Source organism: Truncatella angustata (genome assembly GCF_020726525.1).
Source record: "Truncatella angustata strain MPI-SDFR-AT-0073 chromosome Unknown BKA67scaffold_5, whole genome shotgun sequence".
NCBI classification, from domain to species: Eukaryota; Fungi; Ascomycota; class Sordariomycetes; order Amphisphaeriales; family Sporocadaceae; genus Truncatella; species Truncatella angustata.
In genome coordinates this window covers 402,696-429,603 of record NW_025763385.1, presented here as the reverse complement: position 1 = coordinate 429,603, position 26,908 = coordinate 402,696, and the positions used below count along the sequence as shown (strand labels likewise).

The 26,908-nt window shown below is 48.5% G+C and overlaps 9 protein-coding genes across 9 annotated transcripts; 4 read left to right on the top strand and 5 right to left on the bottom strand.

Annotated features, from left to right (window-relative positions):
• Positions 1-400: 400 nt before the first annotated feature.
• BKA67DRAFT_567027 (FAD binding domain-containing protein) lies at positions 401-2,281 on the bottom strand. Its single transcript, XM_046102952.1, has one exon. It carries the CDS (start codon positions 2,086-2,088, stop codon positions 451-453), a length of 1,638 nt encoding a protein of 545 aa, XP_045956894.1. The 5' UTR covers positions 2,089-2,281; the 3' UTR covers positions 401-450.
• Positions 2,282-3,299: 1,018 nt separating this feature from the next.
• On the bottom strand, positions 3,300-3,894 carry BKA67DRAFT_567026 (uncharacterized protein). Its single transcript, XM_046102951.1, has one exon. The coding sequence runs from the start codon at positions 3,841-3,843 to the stop codon at positions 3,379-3,381; it is 465 nt and encodes a 154-aa protein (XP_045956893.1). The 5' UTR covers positions 3,844-3,894; the 3' UTR covers positions 3,300-3,378.
• Positions 3,895-5,211: 1,317 nt separating this feature from the next.
• BKA67DRAFT_567024 (uncharacterized protein) lies at positions 5,212-6,313 on the top strand. Its single transcript, XM_046102950.1, has 2 exons — positions 5,212-5,947; positions 6,004-6,313. Exons 1-2 carry the CDS (start codon positions 5,574-5,576, stop codon positions 6,119-6,121), a joined length of 492 nt encoding a protein of 163 aa, XP_045956892.1. The 5' UTR covers positions 5,212-5,573; the 3' UTR covers positions 6,122-6,313.
• A 478-nt stretch (positions 6,314-6,791) lies between these two features.
• BKA67DRAFT_567021 (uncharacterized protein) lies at positions 6,792-10,081 on the top strand. Its single transcript, XM_046102949.1, has 4 exons — positions 6,792-6,961; positions 7,018-7,169; positions 7,222-8,414; positions 8,473-10,081. Exons 1-4 carry the CDS (start codon positions 6,872-6,874, stop codon positions 9,654-9,656), a joined length of 2,619 nt encoding a protein of 872 aa, XP_045956891.1. The 5' UTR covers positions 6,792-6,871; the 3' UTR covers positions 9,657-10,081.
• Positions 10,062-11,554, top strand: BKA67DRAFT_567019 (uncharacterized protein). The gene has a single exon (XM_046102948.1). It carries the CDS (start codon positions 10,215-10,217, stop codon positions 11,130-11,132), a length of 918 nt encoding a protein of 305 aa, XP_045956890.1. The 5' UTR covers positions 10,062-10,214; the 3' UTR covers positions 11,133-11,554.
• A 582-nt stretch (positions 11,555-12,136) lies between these two features.
• Positions 12,137-13,336, bottom strand: BKA67DRAFT_490632 (amino acid permease/ SLC12A domain-containing protein; the record flags this gene model as incomplete). Its single annotated transcript, XM_046096971.1, has 1 exon — positions 12,137-13,336. A coding segment is annotated over one exon (1,200 nt), but the record flags the coding sequence as incomplete, so codon positions are not given.
• A 1,540-nt stretch (positions 13,337-14,876) lies between these two features.
• On the bottom strand, positions 14,877-16,946 carry BKA67DRAFT_295088 (putative zinc finger in N-recognin-domain-containing protein). Its single transcript, XM_046096041.1, has 2 exons — positions 16,423-16,946; positions 14,877-16,321 (listed from the first exon to the last, which is right to left on the bottom strand). The coding sequence occupies exons 1-2, from the start codon at positions 16,621-16,623 to the stop codon at positions 14,933-14,935; spliced, it is 1,590 nt and encodes a 529-aa protein (XP_045956888.1). The 5' UTR covers positions 16,624-16,946; the 3' UTR covers positions 14,877-14,932.
• Positions 16,947-20,147, top strand: BKA67DRAFT_677678 (DNA replication licensing factor mcm2; the record flags this gene model as incomplete). Its single annotated transcript, XM_046108830.1, has 3 exons — positions 16,947-17,372; positions 17,482-19,828; positions 19,887-20,147. The coding sequence occupies exons 1-3, from the start codon at positions 17,368-17,370 to the stop codon at positions 20,145-20,147; spliced, it is 2,613 nt and encodes an 870-aa protein (XP_045956887.1). The 5' UTR covers positions 16,947-17,367.
• A 4,560-nt stretch (positions 20,148-24,707) lies between these two features.
• On the bottom strand, positions 24,708-26,599 carry BKA67DRAFT_294986 (uncharacterized protein). Its single transcript, XM_046096040.1, has 3 exons — positions 26,042-26,599; positions 25,099-25,978; positions 24,708-25,041 (listed from the first exon to the last, which is right to left on the bottom strand). The coding sequence occupies exons 1-3, from the start codon at positions 26,495-26,497 to the stop codon at positions 24,821-24,823; spliced, it is 1,557 nt and encodes a 518-aa protein (XP_045956886.1). The 5' UTR covers positions 26,498-26,599; the 3' UTR covers positions 24,708-24,820.
• Between the last annotated feature and the right edge of the window lie 309 nt (positions 26,600-26,908).

The following is a 26,908-nucleotide window of genomic DNA, read 5'->3' as shown; positions in this document are numbered from 1 at the left end:
GACCATCTGACGTTGTTCTCGAACGACCCAATAACTTGGCGAATCAAGACTGGTCCCATGCTCCACTTGGCGTGTCGCAAAGAGGACGGACAAAGGAGCAGAGGCTTGGGAAGATCGAAGATTTCTGAGTTATTATTAATATGCTCTATATTAGGAGTATATACTTTATATTAGGAGTCTAAGAGACTAGATCCCCTGATGAATAGAAGGGTAACTCTTCGAGTAGTGTCGGTAAAGTACAGATGTTATACTGTTCTGATCATTAATTCCTGAACGATTTTATTCATTAAGTTACGTATGACTCTTTATCAGAGTTTACTGTTGTGCTTCAGAACGACGACGAAGATTACAGTGCAAATGTGGAAGGAAACTGTTAGAGTCACATTTTGAGGACATACAATAGTTTGAATGTCAATATATTTCTATGGGCTCTAACTTATTATGCATTACTCACAGACGTGCTAGGGCTGTTTCTTGTGACCTTCTTGAGCTGGATAGTGCGTGTACAATATCAGCAGCACTTTTACCTGCCTTTCGCCCAAAGATGGCGCCCGAGGTGAGTCCACTCCCTCCTGGGTAGTTCTGATAGAAGAGCCCGCCAAGCATTTCACCACAGCAAAATACGCCTGGAACTGTCTTTCCTGTCAGATTGGATATTACGCCAGAGGTTTTTGGGTCTACGGCAAGTCCTCCAAACGTAAAAGTAACACCACACCTCACACGCACCGCCATATATGGGCCTTTCGTCAACGGCAAAGCCCAGTTCGACTTTGGAATCTTGAGTTTCTTTTGTGACGACTGCGTGGACAATCCGTCTCTAACTGCCGGATCCCACTTCTTCCCGTTGTTTTCTTGCTGGAAGAGCTGTACAGCCTCATTGTATTCTTTTACTTCTTCCGCAAATCGACTGGGGTTCTCAAGGCCTGCCTTCGCACAGTTGGTTGCAAGCTCTTCGATTGAAGCGCCGTGGATTTTATCGACGATCTCATCTCGATATTCTTCACTACGCAGCCATAGAATGCCCTCGGAATCCCAGACCTGGAAAGCAGTGCCACCAGGCTGCCCCAAGATAGCCTTGCCAAACTTTGCATAGGTGTAGTTTCGAAGATCACTACCTTCATCAAAGAAGCGCTCCCCCTGAGTGTTCAAAGTAATACCCAGAGGATAGCCGGACTTCGTGAATTCATTAGATATTATGCGATCTCCTGTGTTTTGAGGCGAGTTAGCATCCCAAGCAGTCGCGTGACATCCAGACCAATGACCGGCTTGCCTCGCTGAGATATCTCGCATGGCGATCTCTAGTACCTCGCCAGTATTGTATGGGGTGCCACGAACGTGGGCTAGATCCCACCCGTGGCCGAGGTACTGCGCGCGCATCCGCGGGTTTGCCTCGAAGCCACCAGCTGCTAAAATAACAGCTGATGCTCGAATTTCAAAACAGCCACAATTTTTTGACTCGACTATCAAAGAAGAGAATGCGCCAGTTTGCGGGTCTAGGTTGATCTTCTTCGCTGCCGTCGAATGTAACACCACAACTCCAAGGCGCTTGCATGCAGCCTGATGATCCTGCACCAGGCCTTTGCCTCCGTCTTCTGTCTTGAGACACATACCACCCCAGAACTTGTAGCGCCCATTGACCTTATATGATTGACGATTGAAGCTGAGTTGATATCGCATACCATGGCCCGCCAACCACTTGATGGTAGCGTTGGATTCATCAACCAAAGCCTCGCCGAGAGCCCGGTCAAAACGGCCATCCGTCACCCGGTGCATATCATGCAGGAAGTCTTCTCGCGTATAAGGATCCAAGTCAATCTCTTCTACCAGCTTATCGTCAACATTGTTGATTATGGGCAACACATCTTTCAGTCCCCCATGAACGGTACGCATAGCGCCAGCAGTGAAATATGAGTTGCCACCAGCCCATTCTTCGGGACATTTATCAATCAGCAGGACGCGATGGCCGGAGTTGGGACCAAGAGATTCGGCGGCAGAGATAGCTGCACTGTATCCTGCATTGCCTGCTCCAACCACAATGATGTCGAAGTTGCGGTGGGAGCCGACCGAAAGTTGTGTTTGGGCGGGCATAATGCTGGTGGCGTAAGTGATCGCTAACAGAAGTCGACTGACGATCAAGCCGACGACCGAAAGTCGTTGAAGGGTCGTTTTGCGGCGTGTCAACCCTTAGAAACTGTGTTATAAGAAGTATTATGTCTATGAAATAGAAATAATATCAAAACTGCGGTTATTTAATACCCCGCTAAGTACGGTTATAGGCTCTATTTAAAGAGGTAAATCTATTAACCTAGTGGTGATCAATGAACCGGAATATGATTGTCCGTGTAGGTTGCCGCGCGGCCTAGTGCCCTTCTCCCTAGCTCTAGGGACCGTCTGGGTATGATTTCGCTACGACACCAAGTGCTGAAATTAGAAGTCAGCTGCGCACAACATGGCTTAATCTTTTTGCAACAGATGGTGTTTATCACCGATGGATTCAATGCCCGTTACCCCTTGTCCCACTAGTATTAGCATAATGTTGCGTAATTTTCGGTGATCAAGACTGTCAGATGTTCCAAAGTACTTTGTAAAGATGCAGTTGGTGGCGTATTATATCCACTGGGAAAATAACGGTACATTTCTGGCCGATACTAAGGCAAACGTGGCAGAAGATACAACATCCCACGTTATATATGGGGTTAATTAACCGTAAGATTTTATTCCTGCATTATAAAGCCAACCTGCCGGTATAAAGCATTTTAGAAACTATACAAACTTGAAAATTTATTAGTAAAACTGTAATAACCATTATCATTGTATATTTTCCTATTGGCCTCTTATTCAAATCCTGTATCGTATTCAGTCATGTTCAAGGTTATACTGTATTTATCAGTAGAAAACCACTAGACTAACCTAGACTAGTGATCGATTTTACCCCCCAGTGGAATTTTGTATCGATAATGCATGTCATAGTGAGAATACTGTGCTGCTCGTACCTTCTTACATAGCAAGATGGAGTAGTTGGGTTAATATTGGGCGTTAGTCAGCAGGGATACTATTCGAAACATTCTATCTAGTGTCCATGCTTTGGAAGCTTTCTATAGAATCCGTAAACCCAAACAAAATATTATTTATCCATGACTCACTATCAATGCCATTCACGTCAATCGATCTTCAGAGCTCCCCAGAGCCCTTAATAGGTGAAAACGTATTAAAAGGCGCGAAAAAGACATGAATTGAGGTGAGACCTCGGGTATATATGAGAAGTCCAAGTACAACGAATCAGGATATTGGGTCACTACATGGAGGATCAGAGCTTTATATTTCACGAGGGGGGGATTGCCTTCAGACTCTACAATGCCATATCTCCACATCAACCGCTTATGATTTCTGCAGGTTTTGTGACCCCCGGATTGGGCGTTGAAAATGTATCCAATGCATTGAGACCAGCACCAATAAGCGAGTGATTTCGCTATTGGTGTGTCCTTTCTCTAAAACTGCATTGCGCAAGTAGGTTGTGCAAAAAACATAAGCTGTATGACTGGTGAGATATGGCGCACCCTTTAGTGTGTATCTTCCTTGATAAACAGACACAAGGCTTGTTATACTTCGTGCAACCACCATACACTTCTTCCAACAAAACCTTGCGGTGCTGGGAGATTGGCTGCGTGGGTACCCTTCAGTAACAAATGGTCGATTGAGTAGAATAATTAGGGGGTGATATGTATTGCGTAAGTTTAGAACGTCGGTTGTGGGAACAGCCTTGTCTTTGGCCACGCGATCAAAGACAAGGTACGTCGGGAGGCGATCGTACCAAGTCGACAATGCCGTATCCAGTACTTGCATTTTCGTGGCAGCGCTCGGCGTAGCTGTGCGTGATGAGTAATATAAATTGATTGACAGATAGCAAAGCTGCTGAAGTATTGTTACGGAATAGACAGCGATGAGCTGGCATGTCATTGCTGAGGAAGGTATCTCAGGATCGGTATACGGTGTCAAACTTTCGAGTTCCTCGAAAGTGTCGACAAACTCGGCTGTGCATTGATTGCCGTGCAATTGCATCACCATGGGACACACAAAATAAAGACCCTGCAGTTTGTCACAAATGAAAGCGTCCCAAAACACTGTTCTTCGGAAGTTTATCTCTTCCAAACTTGTCCTTGGCTTGCAATCAGTTCGTCTCAATGATTGAAAAAAGCGCACCCAGCACTCAGGGGATCGATCGGGTCATCACGCAGATATTGCTTTCAGAGGAAGTCTCGAAAAATAAGGCTCTCCATGTAGTAGATCCCGCATCAATGCGTGCAGCCGGCAAATTGACGGCCGTGAGGTGCCATTCTGGCGTCGATGCCTGACTTGTGAAATGGACGGGTGGGGATCTCTGCTCAATGATCCGCTGGTAAATCAAGCTGGGTTGGTTTCTGACACCGGACCTAACTCTGCCATCTCAGAGGCTCTGCTTGAATTCGATGATACTATTGATACAGTTAAATGTTCGATCACCACCATGCATTGTTGATTCTTCTTTTGCGCAGACTCTAGAACAGCATTTACGTTTCCCCACCCCATTCACAACTGCGCTGCTGTCGGCGTTAAGCTAAGTAAAGGGTGCGGAGAACCTAGTATAGCGCTCCTATCTTCTTCAGGTCCTGCCAAGTTATGGTATGTAGGAATATGCGCATAGAGACAAGTAGCCCACCACGGTTTTCAAGTACTGTAGTCTGCTTTGTGGACCATGACTTTCCGTGCGCCGCAAACCTATGCATATGTTGCTATGGACAAGTCATGCAATACATATATACGATGAACCAAGAACGATATAGGATAGGGAGGGCCCACATTTCGGATGATAAAGTTAACTGAGTATCTAGGATTGATCTATAGTTGCTACGCGTACGCTGTGCAATGATCACTTGAGAAGTTTCACCTCGCAAAGTTAACCTAGCAAGCTGTTGACACAGGTGCTCTCGTACTTTGCAATATAGTCTCTGCCTTCAGGGCTGCCACTCACCGGCCACCCCATGCGGTCGGCAGAACAGCAAGTGCAGCTAATCGAAAGGTAGACAGTAAATGTTGCGATGCACGCCTGATCAAGATCAATCCAAATAGCATAGAATAGCGACAATGAGGCTCAAGATTGAGAGCTAATGCGCCACCTTTATGTGCCTACTTTCCCGTACTTGGCGGCATTATGTATGCATTTTTAGTAACTTCATTCTTCTCACTGCCATGCTCACAGCAACAACCAGAAAACAGCCGGTGCATGAAAACCATTAGTTTGCGAAATTACACAATCGGGGCCCCGCGTTTCGGCTCATACATACAGGTGACGTCGAGGAGGGAAATGAAACCGCCATAGCGCTAATCGTAGGGCTGCAGTAATGACGACATAGCATGCGTCAAGTTGAACAAATTCTAGGGTAAAGAAACTGCCGTCGACTCCTAGTAACAAACGAGATCATTGTGATATATGAGTAACATTCCTGGAATTAGTTTCAGAGCTGAGTATAACAAATCTGCAAACCCACGACAATTCATAACACCTACCGCACAATCTCTAACACGTTATCTCAATCATGGCCTCCACCGGACATTCTCAGCCGCCTAAGGCTACAGCATACCAAACAGAAGGTGTTGGTGTTGACTCAAATCCCGCAGAGCAGCGCGCTGCTCAACATCCTCATAGCCATGGTGAGCCGGTCGACCAACGGGTTCCAGAGTCCCAGTCGTCAGGCTCGCACAAGGCCTTGCCTACGAGTTTAGCTCAAGGTATTCGTGGAGCACCGCCTGGAGAGGAGCAGAGCGGAAAGACACAAGAGGATGTCGGACGACATAAGGAGCTCGAAGGCGAGCAACTTGCAACATTCAGTGAAGGAAAGATAGCTGATAACGTGGAGCGGAAACCTGGTGCGACTGGCTCACAGCCAGATCTTGCAAGTGATCTGGATCGGTACGTGCACTTGTTGCGAACAAGCATGACCTATCATTTATTGACTACGTAAACAGCAAGAAGGCCGAGCAGGCCGAGAAGAGGGAGGATATCAAGCAAGCTAGAGCACAGGGTACGCTGAGTGGTGATGTTGATCAACGCGCCACTGGAAACGAAACTCTTGGGGATGTTTGATACAATCAATAATGTTAGATTAGTACGACAAAGGTGGTCGCTTATGCTGGAGGATTTGCTTTGATAAATTTGATTTTCCATACTGAATCAACGATCAGAGAAAGCTGAAATTATTGGGAAAAATTTCCATGTGTGAACTCGAATGAATCTACCGCTACTTTTTGGTGCACCTATTATGAACTCTGTTATTGCCATTTCTCCCTGGCGTTCTAAATTGTGGGTTATATGCGATGACACAGGGCTGTGCACTAACTTCGGAATGGAACAACGGAAGTTGATCCTGAATCAATTGAACGACACAATATCTGCTGGGTGAAATCACTTGTGAGAGTTTCCAGGGTTTTGTATATTGTTGGTCTCACTATCCTACCCTGAGGCCGCCGCCCATGCTACACACATGGAGCGCTGAGGTTAAGGTCAAAAACAGATACCGCTCACTACGGATTCCAGCCTAAGAACATGGTTGTATCGTAACGCAAAGATGGCGGCCTGTTCAACCCTTATAAAGAAGGAGTTGAAGTTTTCATCTGTGATGTAAGCCTTAATTACTCCTTGTCATATCCTGCCTGCCCTCAGTCGTTTGTTGTTTTGGGGGAACAGCATGCCACGCTAGCCTGAGCGAGAAGTGGAGCAGTTTCCTTGAAGCGCTGCCTTCCAACTTTCCTTCCATCCATCAACCTGACTCGTTTACAACTAATGCTTCACTAAATAGGGTTCCTCCAAGTCACTGACGAAGCCTTTCACTTCACCATGGAGTCACAGATTGTGCTTCAAACTTGGGAGACATTTAGCGGAAAACACTCTGCAAACCTGAAGGCTACCAGCAACAATGACGTCAGCGTGAGTACGACGCGGTCCTTCCGCATTCAGTAAACAGATATCTGACTCCCCTATAGACGAGCGCGGCCACTTCGCTACCAGCAGTTATCGCTGCTTTCATCCCGTCGCTCATCACGGCAGTACTGTTCATGTCAATATTTGTGGTCATACGGAAGCCGTTTCGCAGAATCTATTCGCCAAGGACCTACATTGACTTGATTCCCGAGAAGTTGGACACCTCAACCTGAATCGCTGTCCCTGGCATTCACTAACTATTACAGGCATCGAACTCCATCCTCAAGCGATTCTCGTCTTGACTGGATTAAAGCCTTGTTTAGACTTGATGATAAGTTCATCCTCGAACACTCATCCCTCGATGGATATCTGTTCCTACGGTTCATGAGAACCATCATTTTCATATGCTTCGTAGGATCATGTATAACATGGCCTATATTGATGCCGGTAAACGCCACAGGTGGAGGAAATGCGACACAACTGGACAAGATCGGGTTTGGCAATGTGCGCGACCCATCTAGGCTTTGGGCACACGTCGTAGTGGCTTGGGTGCTTTACATCTTTGTAATGTACGTTGTCGCTCGAGAGCGACTGTGGCTTATTGGTCTGAGGCAAGCATGGCAGTTATCCAAGCCCAACACTGGCCGGCTCTCTTCACGAACAGTTCTATACCTTGACCCCCCTCAAGATGCGCCCTTGGAGGGTGATCTTCATTTGAATTATGGGCAAGAGGCACGCAAGCAATGGGTCATTAAATCAACGGAAAAGATCGACAAAGTCGTCGGCTCGAGGAACTCGAAAGCAAACGAGCTCGAATCTGCCCAAGTCTCATTCTTGGTCAAAGCAAACAAGAAGAGGTCGAATTCGTCCAAGAAGCAGGGCTCCAATGCTTCTCTTTCCGAAGCCACTATCAACGAGCTTCGTCCAGTCCAAAAAGATCTTTATGTCACTGGAAAAAGCACCGATAAAATCAATGGCCTTCGTGTTTCTCTACAAGAAGCAATTCACAAGGTCGATGACCAGCGAGAGTCTTACCCTACTGACACCAGCCATGGCCGTTTTGCAGTTTTTGTCGAATACGAATCCCAGTCAGCAGCTCAAAGGGCATACCGTGCGGCCCCAAAATCTGTCATACCAGTACCAGCAAATTTGTCCATTGAATCCAAGTTGATAGGTGTCATGCCAAACGAGGTTTTATGGGGAAACTTGGCAATGCCGCATGCGATTCGAGTGTCCAGGAAGACTGCCGGCAATATCACAATTGCAGCGCTTATATTCTTCTGGTCTTTTATTTCCGCTTTTATTGGAACCATATCCAACGTCGATTACTTGAGCGATAAGTTCGACTGGCTTCATTGGCTACAGAACCTACCAAGCCCGATCCTGGGAGTCCTAACAGGTCTGGTGCCCCCATTGATAACTAGTACCCTGTCATCCTACGTTCCTATATTCATGAGATGTAAGCTGTCGACCCTGTGCCTTTTGTGTTGTTTGATTGTACCTGACAGCAGTGTTAGATGTTGCCAAAAACTCCGGGGAGCCAACGACTGTGACGGCAGAACTGCAAGTACAAAATTGGTACTTTCTGTTTCAGGTTATTCAGATTTTCTTCGTCACGGCTCTCTCTTCATCAGCAGCGGCATTCATACCGCAAATCATTACACAGCCTCACCAAGTGCCTATATTGTTGGCTCAAAATCTACCCAAATCTGCCAACTTTTACTTGACTTACTTCATCTTACAAGGTCTCGGTTCGTCGGCCAAGAATGTTCTCAACTACTCGGACCTTTTCCAGTATTACTTATACGATATGTTTCTGAACAACACCCCACGAAAGAAGTACAGTCAATATACTGGCCTTAAGGGAATAAGTTGGGGCAAGCTATATCCCAAGTTCACAAATTTCGTTATCATTGCGCTTGCTTACTCATGTATCTCGCCGCTGGTTTTCGGTCTTGCTTCTGGCGGTCTTGCGCTCTTTTATTTGAGCTACCGTCACAACCTCTTCTTTGTGGTTCAGCCGAAGTTGGAGACAAAGGGGAAATGCTATACGCGCGCCCTTTCACAGATTCTCACTGGTGTGTATATTGGTGAGCTGGCTTTGATCGGATTGATGGCGCTTCGCAAGGCAACTGGACCATCCATTTTGATGGCTGTATTGTTTCTTGCAACTGCTCTGTACAACCATGTCTTGAATCGCTTCCTAAACCCTTTGGAGGAACGTTTGCCTGCCAAGTTCCTCAGCGAAGCCAATGGTGAGGAAGATCCGCTGTTGGCAGCCGAGGAAGGAGAAGCTAGTCTGGATGAGGCCCATGAGCGCTCACAGATCCATCACTTGGGGCACGATGTACATTTGCCGGAGAGGATTATTGATCCTATCGCTCGCTTCTTTGAACCCCAGATATATGCCTCACATCGGATCATGAAAACGTATCTGCCTGATTCTGACCCAGAAGCTCCGAAATACAGCGACGAGGACCTGGACAAAGCGTACAAGAACCCGAGCTTGACCTCGAAGACACCAAAGATCTGGCTTCCATCCGATACAGCCGGCCTCAGCAAGAAGGAAATTGAGGCGAATTCGAAAGCAGGTATTGCAACTACTGACGAAGGGGCTTGGTTGGATGAGAAAGGAAAGGTTCAATTCGACCGTGAAAATCTAAGAGCGCTGCCTATCTGGAAGGACACTACTTCATACTAAGGATTGTACTTCTCAGTTACAACAAGCAATAACTGTGTTGCATCAAAACCACACCCTCTCTGATTGAGTATGGTTGGCTTTCTGTTTGTTGGGCTAAACACTTTTACGAGATACGCAGGAGATTTTCCGTGAATGCGCCTTGGCTAGTGGATACTCTGATGGAGATGCGTCTTATACGCTTACAACAATACATGCATCCAAATTGCGATCTTTGTCCTGTTGTCTTATACACGCTTAGATACCTCCTTACGCAAGTCAAACTACCAAGCAAGCATCAACAGTAGATTCTAACAAGCTCTGAAAAATGCAAATCAGTCTTATTATGTTCTTTGTTGTCTTATTTCTACTAGCCGCCACACTTGGTAGCTGTTCTATCCAACTCAGTTCTAATATAAGCCAGCAGGCATTCGAAGAGTTTAATTGGTTCCAAAGAAGGTTTTTTATTCTGAAATACATACATACGTCGACGACCTCGCCTTTTGGACTGGCGCAATCATAACTACAACTATTAACTAAATCAGCAGCAACCATCAATGCGCTTCCTCAGTAACCGACGACATGTCCCTTAACCAATCATCTCTGCACTTGATGAAGCTTCCTATTGAGCCGAGATGTGCCATTTGGGAATTGTCTTCTCCGAGCGGCCCGATACGCCTCGACCTACGTGAAGAGTATAACATCACTGACCGGGACGCAATTGCAATCTTCCGTCTGCCGGCCAAGCAGTGCAACCACGTTTCCAAGCAACAACGACATCGCTACACGATCATGATGGTCAACAGAGAATCCCGAGAAGAGGCGAAAAAGGTTTTCGATATCGTCGACCTAAACCCTATACCCCTATTTCTCCGGGAGCAGGAGCGCAACATTCTGCACTCTGACAGGCAGAAGATCACGGGCAGAAGACTTGCAATTGGCCAGAAAAGAGATCTGATTCACCTCAACCTCGCCCACACTCCCAATCTGGAGAACCTACAGGGCAAGCTCAGCCACAATATCCGTTGGGATAGGGTCACAAACCTGGCCATCGACGGGGACAACGACTGGCTCCGCGACGACAACTACAGGCCCCTGCCCCACGGACAGCAGAGAAGCTTCGCGCGGAGATGTCTCGCCATATGGCGAGAGCAGTTTCCGTGTCTCGAGAAAGTCTACATCGCAAACACCACGATACCGACCCAGCTATCGCTGGAGTACCGCGACCTCGACTGGCGGTCCTTCGTCGACTCGCTTCCGCGCAACGAGCACGGCTTCACCCGAAACCCTGCGAAGGTCATGAAGAGGTGGGACCTGTTCCTCCGGAGCTGCAGCACCAGTCACGTGGAGGATCTGGTTGACCACCATTGCGTGTATGGACCCTGGTGGCGCCACGACTTGTGCGGTGCTACGCGGACCGTGAAGGCTCTGAGATCTGCGGTCAAGGAGACCAAGAGCAGGGTTAACGTGGAGATGGTGGTGGATATGAATCTCCTGTAGTCGTTTGGTCTTGGGGGCTCTGAGGCGTATTTCAGACGGGGCATTGCCGAGGCCAGAACTGGTTGTATCTCGAAGATCCAAGAGTGGCCGATTGGAATGACGGTTGGGTTCCATCAGGGGTTTGATGACTGGCCGCAAAAACGGGCCGAGCGACCGGAGCGCTTTTCTACTGTCGAATGACCGCACAACGTTGTACGACGGATGAATTATGAGCCTAAATTCCCAGCCGTCTGCCAGGAAAGAAATAAACTTGAAAATAATGATGGTGTAAAACTCGAGGCTCTATCGCTCGACAGGTCCAGCACGTCGGTTTTCCCTCCGAGCGCTGCTTGGAGATGGTTCTATTGAATTTACCGTAATCCAGAAGTGGAATTCGTTAAGAAAACTTTAAAATAATAATAATGGATCAAATAAGTGATGGCTTTATGTTAATAATGTTCATTTCCGTGCGTAATTCTATGTTGAATAAGTGCTGATGAAGCAATTCTCTAGCTGCTCATGGAGCTACTGAGCACAATCAATCCTTTACTACCATCGAACATACCAATGACGAGAGGAAAAATTCCAGACCAAACTATAGAATCCAGATTGAACTGTTGAACGCAAAGTCGGTACCTTAAGTTGAGTACTGATTAAGGATTACTATTACCAAAACTGTTTGCTGGGTATCTTCCTACTCCGTTTCTCTCCTTAAACAGGCACTGGCGACGACGGTTCTACTTTCTCTCCCGTACCATTCCGCTTCGTGAGATCGATCTGGTCCAGTGGGATGAGCAAGGGGTGAGACTTACTTGCCCACAAGCTGTAGCAGAAATGACCTAGCCAGAGCTACACGCAAGCATATGTTAGTGTCTTGAATCAGCCGAACACAAAATGTTAGGTAGACTTACAGCGCCGACGATGACGATTCCAAGTACCTGCCGGACGATGACCAGACCTCGCGACTCGTTGTCAGTATCTGTTGGCGGGACCGCTGCGGTAACGACCAGAGATATCAAGCCCGCAAGGCATATGATGATTGATACGACGCTCCCAGCTATACCCATCGGCGAAACCCACTGGAGAACATCCTTGGGGTCTAGGCCCTGCTTCTTGATGGCCATGCGGAGCCGGATCTGGGCAACGTTGATGCTTAACCAGGTGAAGAAGTTACTCGCAGAAGCCAAGGCCAGCAGCCACTCGAAGATAATATCACCGTCAGGTGCGCAGTTGATAAATGCGAGCAAGCTCACAATGAAGACGACTATCAGGGCGTTCACCGGTGTGCCCTTGCGAGTCCGGGCAATGATCTTTGGACCCATGCCTCTGGCACAGATAGCTCTCAAAGCTCGCGATGCTGCAAAGATACACGAATTGGCCATGCTGAACACCGCTACGAGGATAATGGCGTTGAAAAGATGCGGGAGAACGGGTATTTCCGCCTGTCTAAGCGATATGACGAATGGAGAGAGTTTTGTCGGGAACTGCAGGTAGGTACCTGGCCCGACGATCAATCCTGCTGTAAAAAGCGGGATGAGGTAGCATATCACAACACGGATGGCCACTATCCTCTGAGCCAGCGACATAGTTCTCTCGGGGTGCTTGGCTTCAGCCGCTGCGAGACCTAGGATTTCCGTGCCACCGTATGCCAGACCAGCGGTGACAAAGACGTAAAGAAATCCTGGTACGCCATTCTTGAATGCTTGTCCGTCCGTCCAGTATCTGAATTGTGTGCCATGGCGAGGATCCGTGGCGACTCCTCCGGCGGCGATGACGATTGCCGTTATGGCGAAAGTGATGAGCATAAGAAGCTTGATGATGCCAAAAGCATGCTCTGCTTCGCCGTACCATTTTGCGCCTTTGAACGAGAGAGTGAAGAGCACAAGGATGAAAACGGGAATCAGGATGGCAGGATTGAGGGGTTTCCAATAACCAATAACAATGTTCATGACGGTAAGCTCCAGGGGTACTGTGAGGATGTAGTTGAGAATATAGTTCCATCCCATGGCAAATCCCCATGATCTCGAGATGAACCGCATCGAATAGTCGTAGAATGAGCCTGTAGTTGGATACGCGGATGTCAATTCACCAAGGGATCCCATCATTGCTGTGATACAAACACCAGCAATGGCGAATCCTATGACAACTGAGCCGGGGCCGGCGTCCCTCAGTGCAGTATAGCTGCCTATCAGAAGACCAGCGCCGATGGTGCCACCAAAGGCCATCTAATATAGCCAAAGGGTCAGCATGTAGTCATTATCAAGTATGGTTACCTCGGGAGATACTATACAAAATTGACTCGTCTGCCGCCCAGGCGTACGAATAAACTCAACTGAAGGACACAAACAAATCGAAAACGGAACGTTCTTCACTTACAAAAATGAACTGACGTGTCGTAATAGCTTTTTGCAGCTCCATTTCGGGTTCAACCTCGCCTGTGACCTGACTAGATACCGGTTGGACATCGGGTGAGGAGGGGTTTGGCGTCTTCTTGGACGGCCATGGTATCGAGGGAAGACCCATATTGACGATGTAGTGATAAGACTTTCTTTGTGGCGCAGAACTTACTCTCGTAATGTAGCAATATATCCTGTATAAGTAATCCACAGAGTGTACCTCTAGACAATACGGCAAGATAGGGCACTTTCAGGAACGTTGTGAAAGGTGAAGAAAGAAGAAGGTCAGAGGTCACAACGAATTATGTCGTTTCCATTTCCGAAAGCACCGCGACTACCACTCATGGTAGATCGAGCAAGTTTGGATCGGGTACAATCGAAACACGGTGCATCGCTGGGCGGACTGCGTCGATTTGCAAGAGTATCCGTGGAAGCCGCGAACGTTAATCGAGCCACATACCGAATAGTCCAGCTCAACAACTGCGCCATCTCCTGGTAAGAGACACTTAATCCGCCGTATTCACAATGCTCTATGCACGCAAAAGATCTCTTGGCTATCCATAGATGATCTCACGATTCTATTAGAGAATGTGTCATGATGCAGGGCTGCTAGGCGATGGAAGGATCCAGGTCTGGCCCTGCAGGATATGAAGTGAGATTGAACGAAGTACTTTTCTACTCACGAAAGCGAAGAGACCGCGCCGCCCTCAATACCTTCTCCAGCGTAGAGACGTTGCAGACAGGCCAAGGACCGCCACGTAGCTTCACGGCGCCCTCTTGAGCGATCGTTCTCCACCGCCATATCGCAAGTCTAGTACAGTATAATATCGGTACAAGCCCACAAGGTTCGGCCGTTTCGGTGTAAGCCTTTGCCAAGAGCTGCCAGATCATTTCGTCGTGCCGGAAAGCCACAGAGCCAGGTCGAAACTGTTTCTGGCCTGCCAGCGTAACGAGCCAACTGACTCCGTACCACGCGGTTTTGTACGTATTCGGTTTTCCACCAACCCTTCGTAATATGAATTTTGATGAAGGTATGACTGTTTACTCCAGGATATATTTATCGCTATATGTACATATATGTATCTATATAGGCTCTGTGATTGTCTCTCGCAAGCCTCCTTTGTAACCGTCTTATCTCGAGTGATGCACAGCAATTAATGTGGAAATGCGTTTTTCTAGTCCCTGAAAAGAAATCTCTGCTTTCAGAGATGACGTACAGTCGAAACATGGCTAGAGTACACATACTTGGTTGTTCATTCATCATACATTATTGTAACAATTTGCGTTGTGTAGCATCGGTGCACTATACATGATTTCCCAACTCCTGCAGGACACAATTTCCTGTTTGCGCAAGTTCCTTACTCCACTCCTCATTAACTGTCCCTTGATTTATGCCAAGGTCAGCATGATCTCGCCATGTGATTCCTAGTAACCGCTCTGCTCATGGCGATTGTCGGCCTTGGCAGCCTCGCCAGCTTCTTGAATGGCCTCTTGATCACCTCTCAGTTTGGCAAAGTATTCCTTGACATCCTCTGCAGAAATGGCCTTGCCACTGCCTGCAAACTGCTCAAAGAAAGGTTTGAGCTTTTCCTTCATGTGATTGTAGGCCATTACACCCTCGATGGCACGAACACGATCTACGTTGCGTAGTGCAGACTCGCCTCGTTCGTAAATGGAGCCACTTGCATGTGTCGATGCGTGCTCAGACGCCTCGTCGGTGAGCGGCGGTTCATAGGCCTCCTCTTCCTCAAGGAGCTGTGGGTGGGGCAATAGTTTGGGGAAACATTTGGAACAGCGACAAAATTGGTCACGGAAATTGTCCCTTACAAAGAGGGAGAATTGGCCTGGGGAGGCAGAAGGAAGTGAGTCGAGCTTGCAAGCAATTTCCCTCGTCAATTCCTCCTCTGTTTCTATCTTCGATTCCTCCTTTAAATTCCCTGCAACCTCGGCACCCGGAGTGTTGTCCTGTGGTGTTGATGAAACCAGAGGACCCTGCTCTGTTTGCTCGCTCTTGAGGCGCTTGGCTTCGTTGGCTTCATCTCCAACATTATCTTCGTCATCTCGTTGTCGCTTTTTGGGGGACGAGGCGCCATCTCCCTTGTTAAAAAATACGGCAGGCAGAAATCCTGGGACACCTGCGTATCTCTTGATCCAGGGGTTGGCATCGACGCACTTGTAGCAAATAAAGTGGTCGAAGTCGTCTTCGCTTGGGAAACCGTCGGGTAGTGGCGCGTCATCCTCCTCCTCCTCATCCTCTCCGTCAGCAACAGCAGCATTGTCTGGTGGCAGGCCGTCCTCAGTTATAGTTGGTAGCGAACCGTCACCGTTGCGGTTACTCTTGCTGTTGCCCTTGGACGATTCGTACCACTTGGGGCCCAAGCCCATGAGACACCCGGGGTGGTACCAGTCCTCGCCGCACCCGCCGTCCTCATGGGTACCGAGACCCAGGCACTGGAACATGGTGCCTTTTTGCTCATGGGGATTGTAGTCGATAGCGCAAGAGCAGAAGCGGTTGCGAAAGTTGTGGTTGTACTTGTTGTTGGGATCTGCGGGTTCCGAGTGGACACCGCCCTTTGTGTTCGTCTCCGAGTTGATACGCAAGGTGCATGGCTGATCTGAGGTGAATCGCGTAGTGCCGCAATCGCAGGTGAAGTTGCGCTTCTGGAATATCTCGACGAGTTCGTGTTCGCCGTGGCACTGGACCGAGCAGGAATAGCAAACACCAGCAGGAGAATGGGGGGGAGGGTTGCAGGTCAGACAGGCGAAAACATTCTGTCTCAAGGAGCCGAGGGGCTTGGTGCAATTCTCGATGCTCTGAATAACGGCACGACGTATTAGTTGTTGTTAGGTCAAGTGGTCAAGTGCGAGTTGGCGCCCGGTGATGGCAAGCATACACGAGGGCAGGGGAAACGTACGTAAGGCAGAGCTTCACGCGCATCAGCTTCTAGCTGCATCTGATCCCTAATAAAGTCGGCAGCAGTCTGGGAGTTTTCTGAGCGTTGCGATATGCTCTCACGGCGGGCTGTTGTCGACTCCGTCGCAGGCGCATCCGCAGGCGCATCCGCAGGCGCACTCTGGACTTGCTTAGAGGTGGGCGGCGGCGGATTTGACGACATGTTGAGTTGACGCAGCTTCTCGGGCTGGTTTGAGCTAGACGCAAGCTATCCAATTGATTGCGATGATTGTAAGTACTTGTTGTAGCGATTGGAATTTGAATTACAATAAAAAGAAAGAGAGCAGAATCAGGGCGGATTCCGGCTGACGTTTGTGATAGTACAGATGGAAGTGAACCGACACACCAACTCAATTAATTGTTCTGGGGGGTATCACAAGCTGCATACTACAGCAAGTCATACTGCAACAAGACGTCTGACGCGCCGTATCTTAGGGAGTGAACGCGCCGCAGCATGTACCTCAAGCTCTGAACGCACAAGCCATCGGGGCCCCGTACCTTGCTTGTCAGCGCACTCTACCGAACTCTAGTGCATGGGTGGGGGGCCTTCGGCTGGACGAGGTTCTAGCTTAGGCTATAATTGGTATAGTGATTATGCAAGCACTTCCAGCCGCGTTGTGAACACGAAAAAGACGCGCTTCGGCTGGGCTCGAGACGCGTTGCGTGTTACGGGGTAGTCCCCATTAATTCAAATTCAATTAATTGGCCTTGATTTGGTTTGGGCTTTTGCTGCGATCCGTTGCCTGGTCCACCTCCCCGACTCTCTCTGCCTTGACTGAACTGGCCATCCCGCAAGTCTCCCACATTCTTCAACCATCCTCACCCCGTGGCCACCCTCTTTTTGCACAGAGCCGTTGATTGAGTTTCGGTCTATACTTTTTGACCGGGATCATACCCAATACCCAAGATGAGGTCAGTATGAACATTGTGTGTGTGTGTGAAACAATGCAACACAACACCACCATAACCACAGAGTTGGTCGCTAACCATGACATCTTCACAGCTCCCAAAACCCACCCAGCTCGCCCTTGCGCAGCAACATGGCTTCCGCCAACCGGGGTCCTGCGCCCAGAGGCGTCCGGAAGCGCACCCGTGCCCGTGGTGATGCCAGCTCTTCAGTCGCCGCGTCCAGCCCGATGCCCTCATCACCACCTGCATTCGACAACATTGCCCATGGAGGCGACGAGGAAGACGACATCGAGGAAGAGGCTGAGATCCAGGACGACATCGACGAGCTCGACGAGATGGCCGAGGACGAGATCGACCTCTTCCGCGAAGGCTTTGAGCGCGATTACCGCGGCAAAGATGACAACGATGGCTATGAAGGCATCGACATCGACGATGACGGAGACTTCGACGAGATGAACCTCGGCGACAGACGCCGACTAGAAGCACAGCTGAACCGCAGAGATCGCGAGGTTGCTCGCAGGAGGCGCATGCCCGCCGCCTTCCTCCAGGACGAGGATGAGGATGGTGACATTGACCTTACTGCACAACCTCGTCGGCGCCGTCACCATTACGACGAAGATCCCGATGATGAGATGGACCAGGATATCATGGACGAGGAGCTGTCCCTCGAAGCACTGCAGGATGTCAAGGCTTCCAGTCTGACCGAGTGGGTATCGCAACCTGCTGTCCAGCGAACCATCAAGAGAGAATTCAAGGCCTTCCTTACCGAATACACGGATGAGAGCGGATCCTCAGTCTATGGTAACCGCATCCGCACCCTTGGTGAGATCAACGCAGAGTCTCTCGAGGTTTCCTACGACCATCTGTCCTCCTCGAGAGCCATCCTTGCCTACTTCCTGGCCAATGCGCCCGCCGAGATGCTCAAGCTCTTCGACGATGTCGCCATGGATGTCGTCCTCCTACATTACCCAGACTACGAGCGCATTCATTCCGAAATCCACGTTCGCATTTTCGATCTTCCTGTACACTACACCCTGCGCCAGCTTCGCCAGTCTCACTTGAACTGCTTGGTCAGAGTCAGTGGTGTCGTGACTCGACGCACTGGTGTCTTCCCCCAGCTCAAATATGTCAAGTTCGATTGCACCAAGTGTGGTGCTACGCTGGGTCCCTTCCAGCAGGAGTCCAATGTCGAAGTCAAGATCACGTTCTGCCAGAATTGCCAGTCTCGTGGTCCGTTCAATATCAACTCTGAGAAGACTGTCTACCGCAACTACCAAAAGCTCACCCTCCAGGAGTCCCCCGGAACTGTGCCCGCCGGTCGTTTACCGAGACATCGCGAAGTCATCCTGCTATGGGATCTCATCGACAAGGCCAAGCCCGGTGAGGAGATCGAGGTAACCGGTACCTACAGGAATAACTACGACGCGCAGCTGAACAATCGCAATGGTTTCCCGGTCTTCGCCACCATACTCGAAGCAAACAATGTGGTCAAGTCCCATGACCAGCTGGCCGGGTTCCGCCTGACAGAAGAAGACGAGCACAAGATCCGAGCTCTATCTCGCGATCCTCAAATCATCGACAAGATCGTAAACTCTATGGCCCCCAGCATCTATGGCCACACCGACATCAAGACTGCTGTTGCGCTCTCGCTCTTCGGCGGTGTCGCCAAGATCGCCAAAGGTTCGCATCATATCCGCGGAGACATCAACGTCCTCCTTTTGGGAGATCCGGGTACGGCCAAATCCCAAGTGCTCAAGTACGTCGAGAAGACGGCACACCGAGCTGTATTTGCTACTGGTCAAGGTGCGTCCGCTGTGGGTTTGACGGCAAGTGTCCGCCGAGATCCTCTTACCAGTGAATGGACTCTCGAAGGCGGTGCACTTGTGCTTGCTGATAGAGGTACCTGCCTGATCGACGAGTTCGACAAGATGAACGACCAGGACCGAACCTCCATCCACGAAGCTATGGAACAACAGACCATCTCCATCTCCAAAGCCGGCATTGTGACAACTCTACAGGCACGCTGCGGTATCATCGCCGCTGCCAACCCTATCGGTGGTCGTTACAACTCCACCATCCCTTTCTCATCCAATGTCGAGCTGACAGAGCCCATTCTCTCGCGTTTCGATATTCTTTGTGTCGTTCGGGACACCGTCGACCCAGCCGAGGATGAGCGTCTTGCTCGTTTTATCGTTGGATCTCACAGTCGCAGCCACCCAACCACACAGAGTGCTGATAGTTCCGCGGAAGTAGGCCCGGAATCACAACTGGCTCGTGAGAGTCAGGAAAGCCAAGCCAAGAAGGAAGGCGAAATCCCACAGGAGCTTCTGCGCAAGTACATCCTATACGCTCGAGATCATTGTCACCCGAAACTCCTCCACATAGATGAGGACAAGGTGGCAAGATTGTTCGCTGACATGCGAAGAGAGTCCTTGGCAACTGGTGCTTACCCAATCACTGTAAGTCTTTTCCCTGCAGCCAACATTAACAACATGACACTAATATGCGGTACCGCAGGTTCGTCACCTTGAAGCCATCATTCGTATCTCTGAATCGTTCTGCCGTATGCGCCTGGGCGAGTACTGCAGCGCTCATGACATTGACCGCGCTATTGCCGTCACCGTCGACAGCTTCGTCGGTAGCCAAAAGGTCAGCTGCAAGAAGGCCCTTGCTAGATCTTTCGCCAAGTACACTTTGGCAAGACCCGGCGCTGGTGCCGGCGCGTCAACAAGAAGGGGTGGCGCCTTGGCAAGGAGGACAGCCGCTGCCACGGCTTAGATTTTGTCCAGGAGATGTGTCGATGATTTCGGAGTTCAACAGGATAGGGGATAACATGATGACCACGAGCATGAAGCTGTTATATGATTTGGGATAGGTTGATGTGGTAATATGGGGAATGAACCGTAATATAGCATATTAAGGTGGGTCGGGTGCCCATCCTTTGTTTTGTGGGCCTGATCGTGGCCGTTATATAGTGTCCATCAACGCAGCCGATTCCACTATCAGACAGCACAAATCATCGGGCGATAGACGGCTTCGCCCCAAGTCGTCAAGTACATCAACCTTCCATGGCCACACTCAGCCTCAAGTTCGTGAGATAGTACTCCGAGCTCTGGAGGAGCGTTCCAACTCCATGGTCGAATCCCAAATCCATGGAGTGGCCTCTTTTCTCTTTTCTTTACCCAACTCCGTCACCGCCCCAACCTTTTTCTTTGGCTTTGCAGTTCATTCTGCACAAATGGCATCATTGGCATCTCTTTCAGCCAGAAAATCTGCAGAAATCTCAGAGAAAAGGGCACGCTTAGGGGGGCCATTCGTTAGCTTGTGTGTTCGAAAGGATGAAGTACCGAAATGGCAGCGGGACACAAAACAATATAACCACAAGATTCCATGCACGTACACTACGACCCAGCTGCTCTGACACATTGTAAGGGGCTGTACATTTTAGTACGGATAGCGCGGGCTGCGCGGGGCGGTAGGATGTAGAGACTCTAACGTGGAATGTATAAGTAGGTAGGTAGTCTTGGTGGCCGCTCGGCGAAGCAAACCCGTTTGGGAGAAAATTGGATTTCATATCCCGAGAAAAGAACAGTAATGTGTTCTGGTTGACTTAAGTAAGTACTCAATCCGCACTGAGATTCATGATAGGCATGCCATTGGCTGTCTATCCGATAATGGAAGCTCTGGCAGCTGTGGGCATCGCTGGCACTGACGTACAGTTTGTGAGCTTTGCTATCGACTTGCTCCCTAAAACAACGGATATTTACCAATGTACAACGAGAACCTGGGAAGTTTTAAGTATGCAAGCCGTTTGTGAGCATCTTCGGACATGCAGCACACGTTTTCTTGCCGGTGAGTACGCTGCGAATCATCAACCAGCAATATCGGGAAAATCAGATCTCGCCGATCAGGTAACCGCACTGAGAAGTATTATAAATACGTCTAAGGCGGACTGTGACCAGCTGGTAAAGCTTGTTAAGAAGCTGAAGGCAAAGGATATCCGACGTTGTTGGGGTAGCTTCCGTGTTGCTTTACAGCTTATCTGGCATCAGTCTGACATTGTTGTTCAACAAGCGACTTCAACGAACACAGTCTGCATTGACGCTGCACATATGTGCCATATTCAGGTGAGAAGTGTCAACTCTAGTTACCTCATTGATCTCTACTAATAATCGTGTAGCCATGTCTATAGCACGATTGCTGCTGGACTTCTCTTTTTCAAGCCCAACGTTGAGAAGCATCAGATTCAGCATGATGAGAAGCTCGATAACATAACAAGTATACTGCAAGCAATTGAAGGCCGATATTTGTCAGAACAGATTTGAATATGGCAGAAACAACCAGCCCGCTCCGTCTTACCAGGAGATCTTGATCTTCTTGAAAGACAAATGACTGAGTTACAAATAACCACCAAAAGGATATTTGCTTAGCAGCTGATTTTACTTAGTTTGAACTTTAAGAGGTGTGGCATGAGGCACAACCAAACTTCTCAAGCCCATTAGCATAATTTGAAGTGAACTTATAAGGAAATGAGTGATTTAGCTCCTAGTACAGCCCAGATATCTCGATAGTTGAAACAAGAAAATGTAATCTTCTAGGTCTCAGGAAACCCGGGGTCAGGAGATACCGCTCTAATGCAGTTAATCACTGACCATCAAGAGACGGATCGATTGTTAGCAGAATGGGCAGGTGCTAAGCAAGTTCTGAATGCCAGCCACTATTTCTGGCATGCTGGCACTATATTGGAAAAATCACTCCATGTGATTTTCCAAGAAGTTCTCTTCGAACTTCTCCAGCAGTAGCCCCAACTGGTTTCTACAGCTTGTCCTGAAAGATGGCATGAGGCCGCATCCCATGAACGCTCACTGAGTGCCAAACCAATTGACCTCTTTAGCCCTTATCCGGCTTCCAACTTCTTGTCTGCCGCTGACGTAAAGCGCTCATGGTCGCTTGACGAACTACGTCAAATCCTGGTTAGGGTCTCGGATCAGTTTTCTGCTCTTAAGCTTTGTGTTTTCGTTGATGGACTGGTCTAGTTCGACGGTGATCACCTGGAACTATGTACAGAGTTGGATGATTTGACCAGGTCTGGCCAGATCAAGGCTTGTGTTTCAAGTCGGCCTTGGAACTTATTCAGAGATGCGTACGGCGGCATCCCATCAACCGTAATTAGGGCCCAGGACTTGACAAAGGCGGACATCAAGTCCTATGTCAAGAGTCGACTTGCCGAACACTCACGGTCTAAGTACCTGAGTGGCCAACCTAATATTGGAGACTCGCTAATTAAAGATATATGCCGCAGATCTCATGGCGTGTTTCTGGGTTGAGATTGTCATGAGACAACTTTGAGAGGGTCTAATAAATGTGGACAGCTCTTCGGACCTTATGAGACGAGTTGAATCATTTCCTTCCGACTTGGAGTAATTCTTCAAGCATATCCTGGACGCGGTTGAACCGTTCTATCATCCGAAAATGCCGGGCATTACAGATCGCAAATAGCACCACTGAGTCCTGAGGGGGAACATTGGTGTCCTTGAAAGTGGGGTATGTTACAATCATGAAGCGTGTTGGTGGTAAATACAGTCTTGGCGAAGACTCCACAGAGATTCACAAGCAGCTGAAATCCGTGCTGCAATATACTGCTGAAATCAAATATAGCCCATCCGAAGTATCCCATGCGTTGGATGATACCCTGGACCAATTCGATCTAACAATCTGCGCTCTCAATTGTACAGACGAAAGATTATCCTTCTGCTCCGGCCGCAAACACCATTCGCAGCCGCCCGTTTATTTTTTCGAACTAATTTCCTCAAATTCGGCTTGTGCGACTATTTCCTGTGCTGCAGGAAATCAGGCGCAATGCTGATAGATCGAAAATGTTTTATGAGGTTCTGCAACTACTGCTATCAATACGGGGCAGATCCAAACGAACAATACTTTGACAATCTGAAAATCAGAAGGACTCCGTGGGCAGCGTTATTATCCCGCACCATGACTCCAGCAGGCATCAATGGAAAGTAAATGCCCTATTGGGGTAGATCACTATTCCTGAATTTCTCGAGCACGGCACTGATCCAGCAGCGCCCATCTACCGCTTCTAAGATAATGATATTTGTTACTTCTTAACTGTATGGGATGATTTTTATTCTAATCTTTCGACTTGAAACGGAGCTAGGTAAGCAAGAGCTTATACCTGGATGTCCTCAAGTCTTTTCCGAATCGATTAAGCGATACCAATACGTCGTCAATCCTCGAATGCTTACACATCACAACCCCCCATCCGTTTCATCAGTTTTATTTCACCAAGCTAGTAAGCGGAAGTACTGGTTCTGATAACAGAAAATTAAACGGGACTCCGACCGGATCAAAAGCGGTTGGGCATGACTCAACAAGTTCTGTTAGAAGCAATAGAGCCCCAGAGACTTCCATTCTTCGAAACAACTATCCATTTGCTGAATTCACCGTGATATTGCTCCTAAGGCCAGAGAGCTCCAGGTGGCCAATGACCCACGTATGGCCTATATTTGAGCAACCTTTCGGCACAAAGCGATACAATCAGATCAGAGCACGTTGTAATGCCACTTCTACACAAACCATTAATAGTGCAAAATCGAGAAGGAAGAGAAAATGTTATTCTCGTGAGATCTGGACCAAAGTTGAGCCTAAAAAGGCAAAGATATGATATAAACCTCTCTCTTAGACTAATTGACTTCATGTGGATCATGAATAATTTCTTTCAAAAATAATCTCCTGGGGCTTCTACCTGATGTTTTGTTTGTTTGAGGTCTTGCAATAGCCTCTTTGTATCGTTTTCTATAATCCCCTATAAGATTGAGCCGAATCATTCCACCTTCGTATTGCGATAAGCCTTTGGTAAATCGACATCGCAATGTATGAGAGAGCTATGCTCAGAGATTAATTACATGGGCAACTGCAAGAACATGAACTACTCAACCAGATGGGGAGCGCCACATTTCCTAACTCCCGTAATGCCAGACCAAAACCGCCCCTTGCAGTTTAAATAGTATACTCTTGATTAGCCGTTTGTAAATAAATTTAAGGAACCATCTATGGTGCTATTTATGATCTTCTTTCTCACTGGTGGATTAATTAACGTATAAACCGCGCGTACAATATCACAGGTGTAAAAGTCATACTTCACGGGTTTCATGTTGTAGGCTGCGAGGCCACGACAAAGGGGTATCTCCCAGAAGCGGTAGATTAGTACTCAGGCACCGAGAGTTCCATGGTGTTGTACATTTTTATTTCATGTCTTACGTAATTGTACTTTCTTGTAAACTTCAAAATAGTATCAGAACCAAAGTTTCCTACTTAAGGTCCTAAAAAGCGATCGCAACCACAGAAGAAATATGAACAACACAGCAATAGTGCCAGCTAGCTAAGTCGACGTCGATGCTTGTCGTTGAAGTTGATCTTGGCTTACAAGAACTCTAGAGAGTGCATAAAGTATAACGCCACTGCCAGATTGGCGAAGTAAACACATCTGGCTGATCGAAACCCAGAGTTTCCTCGGAACGAGTGGATATGAAACTGCTCTCTGTATCTCTCCCGGAAGGTTTGAAAGTTGCGGCTGGACTCGGACCGCTGGAATTATTGCACGTTAGACAAGAATCTCCATCATCGTTCTCCTCCTTTCCTGATACAGGTGCAACTATTTCATTTGTCAACAAGCGAACACAATCTTTTGGGGAAGTCGAACATTACTTACAGCAAAATAAGAATATAAATTCCACCATCACCGGTCCCCAATTGGCTAATGCTAGAATTTGCCCGACAGTCCACTCTGATGTTGAATCCGTGCCTGAATCCTTGATTGCTCCGTCGCGCAGAAAGAATAGCAAAATTGTTGAGACCCACATCATAAGGAAGCAGCACATAGGCGTCAAAAACTGCCAGAGGGCCATGTAGCGGGGCGGAATCTTCCACCAGTATTGCTCCCGAGGCCAACTGGCCTGACGATGCCACAGCATAAGCAGCAGCGCGACGATACCACCCGAAGCGGGGATTGCGACTACAAGTACAAACAGTGCGCCCATATAGACGCTGTAGCGATTATAGACAAAGTCGCTCAACTGGGTATTAGGCTCTGTCTCAAACCAGAAGGGGGTTTTCCAATCAGGTTGAAGGTATGAAATGCAGATCCATACAATGGACGCCGAGCATAGAACGTACAATACGACCAAGAGAGCCGCTCTGGCGCGACGCCTCATCCCAGATAGCTGCGACTGCATGGTAAATTGTAGGACAACGACCGGGAACATGGAAAATGTCGAAGCGGTCACTAGGAGCTGAGGCTCATACAAGCTCACGTCTTCACCGTTCATCCAGCGATTCTCGACCTCGATGCGGTCAAGTCGGTACATAAATGTTGTCAAGGTCGCGAGGACCATAGCGAAGCTGAAGATCATTGCGCTTGAGAACAATGCCTGTATGGATCCCCTGAAGGCATTCAAAAGCCGTACGGTGATAGGTGCCGAAAAAAGTGACTTGAGTTTGCCGTTGGGGCGATTCTGCATCAGCTTCTCGGTAACGATCAACGCCAAACACATTGTTACCAGCAGTACCTCGATGCAGTATGATATCATGACCTAGATTCGACCCGTTGAGCTTAGCTTCTTTGTGATGACCTGATGACTACTTTGGGGACTTACGCCTATTCCAGCGATATCAGGCTCACCGGCCAGGCCTAGAGCAGATCGAAGTTCTTTATTGCAGACTCGCCGTGGCTCGTAGATGAACTTTTCCACATATGGATTCCAGACATTGGCGCTATCTGGACTCAGTTCATAGGAGGCCTCGCTGCAGAAAGATCCGTTTCCATAATACCAAGCGATCAGCTCGCAGCTGGATGGTTGGAGACTTGGAGGCAATGAATCCGCGATATAGTTTTCCGTAGCAATGATAGGAACCCGACACAGCTTGTGTTCCTGATGCGCAAGTCGGTCAAAGTGGTCTAGTCTCTCAATCGAGTTGAACTGAACGTCGTAACGAAGCATCAAGGATAGATAACGGGCGAACAAGGTACAATCATGTCCTGTGTTGAACTGCGCTGGCGGGGGGACGACCCACTGCTGACTGTTCGCACACAGCACGTCGTTGTACGACATCAGTGGAGAATGAATGATCTTGACATAGTGAATATGAAGCGAGAAGAATTTCACTTGTTATAAAACTTCTTTGCGAGGCCTCACCATTCCAGCGATCTGGTTTTGATATCATTATGTCCAGCATAAACTGCACTAGGTGCGTAGGGCTATGCAGTAAGTCTGGTAGCACATCGATCTCAGCTGGCCCCCGGATCGCTTGTTTCGCATGCATTACCGACAGAGATTGGGGGCGGCTGACTGGCCAATCTGCCACCTAGGCCCAAAGAACGTCGAGAAATCTTACTGTATCGCAGACTTAGGGGTCTCAAATGTACATGAGTGCAATGCTCAGCTAGATACGATTCGCTCGACGATGCAGACCTAGGACACTGAAGCAAGTGCCTAGTGCAGGTACTGCTTGAATTTGAGTCG

Coding starts and splice junctions, on each gene's coding strand:
- BKA67DRAFT_567027 (XM_046102952.1), bottom strand. CDS start 2,088: ATGCCCGCCCAAACACAACTTTCGGTCGGCTCCCACCGCAACTTCGAC.
- BKA67DRAFT_567026 (XM_046102951.1), bottom strand. CDS start 3,843: ATGCAAGTACTGGATACGGCATTGTCGACTTGGTACGATCGCCTCCCG.
- BKA67DRAFT_567024 (XM_046102950.1), top strand. CDS start 5,574: ATGGCCTCCACCGGACATTCTCAGCCGCCTAAGGCTACAGCATACCAA. Junction 5,948..6,003: donor CTTGCAAGTGATCTGGATCG/GTACGTGCACTT, acceptor CTACGTAAACAG/CAAGAAGGCCGAGCAGGCCG.
- BKA67DRAFT_567021 (XM_046102949.1), top strand. CDS start 6,872: ATGGAGTCACAGATTGTGCTTCAAACTTGGGAGACATTTAGCGGAAAA. Junction 6,962..7,017: donor CCAGCAACAATGACGTCAGC/GTGAGTACGACG, acceptor ACTCCCCTATAG/ACGAGCGCGGCCACTTCGCT. Junction 8,415..8,472: donor CGTTCCTATATTCATGAGAT/GTAAGCTGTCGA, acceptor CAGCAGTGTTAG/ATGTTGCCAAAAACTCCGGG.
- BKA67DRAFT_567019 (XM_046102948.1), top strand. CDS start 10,215: ATGTCCCTTAACCAATCATCTCTGCACTTGATGAAGCTTCCTATTGAG.
- BKA67DRAFT_295088 (XM_046096041.1), bottom strand. CDS start 16,623: ATGTCGTCAAATCCGCCGCCGCCCACCTCTAAGCAAGTCCAGAGTGCG. Junction 16,322..16,422: donor CGCGTGAAGCTCTGCCTTAC/GTACGTTTCCCC, acceptor GCCGTTATTCAG/AGCATCGAGAATTGCACCAA.
- BKA67DRAFT_294986 (XM_046096040.1), bottom strand. CDS start 26,497: ATGTCGTACAACGACGTGCTGTGTGCGAACAGTCAGCAGTGGGTCGTC. Junction 25,979..26,041: donor CTGATATCGCTGGAATAGGC/GTAAGTCCCCAA, acceptor GGTCGAATCTAG/GTCATGATATCATACTGCAT. Junction 25,042..25,098: donor ATTTATATTCTTATTTTGCT/GTAAGTAATGTT, acceptor CAAATGAAATAG/TTGCACCTGTATCAGGAAAG.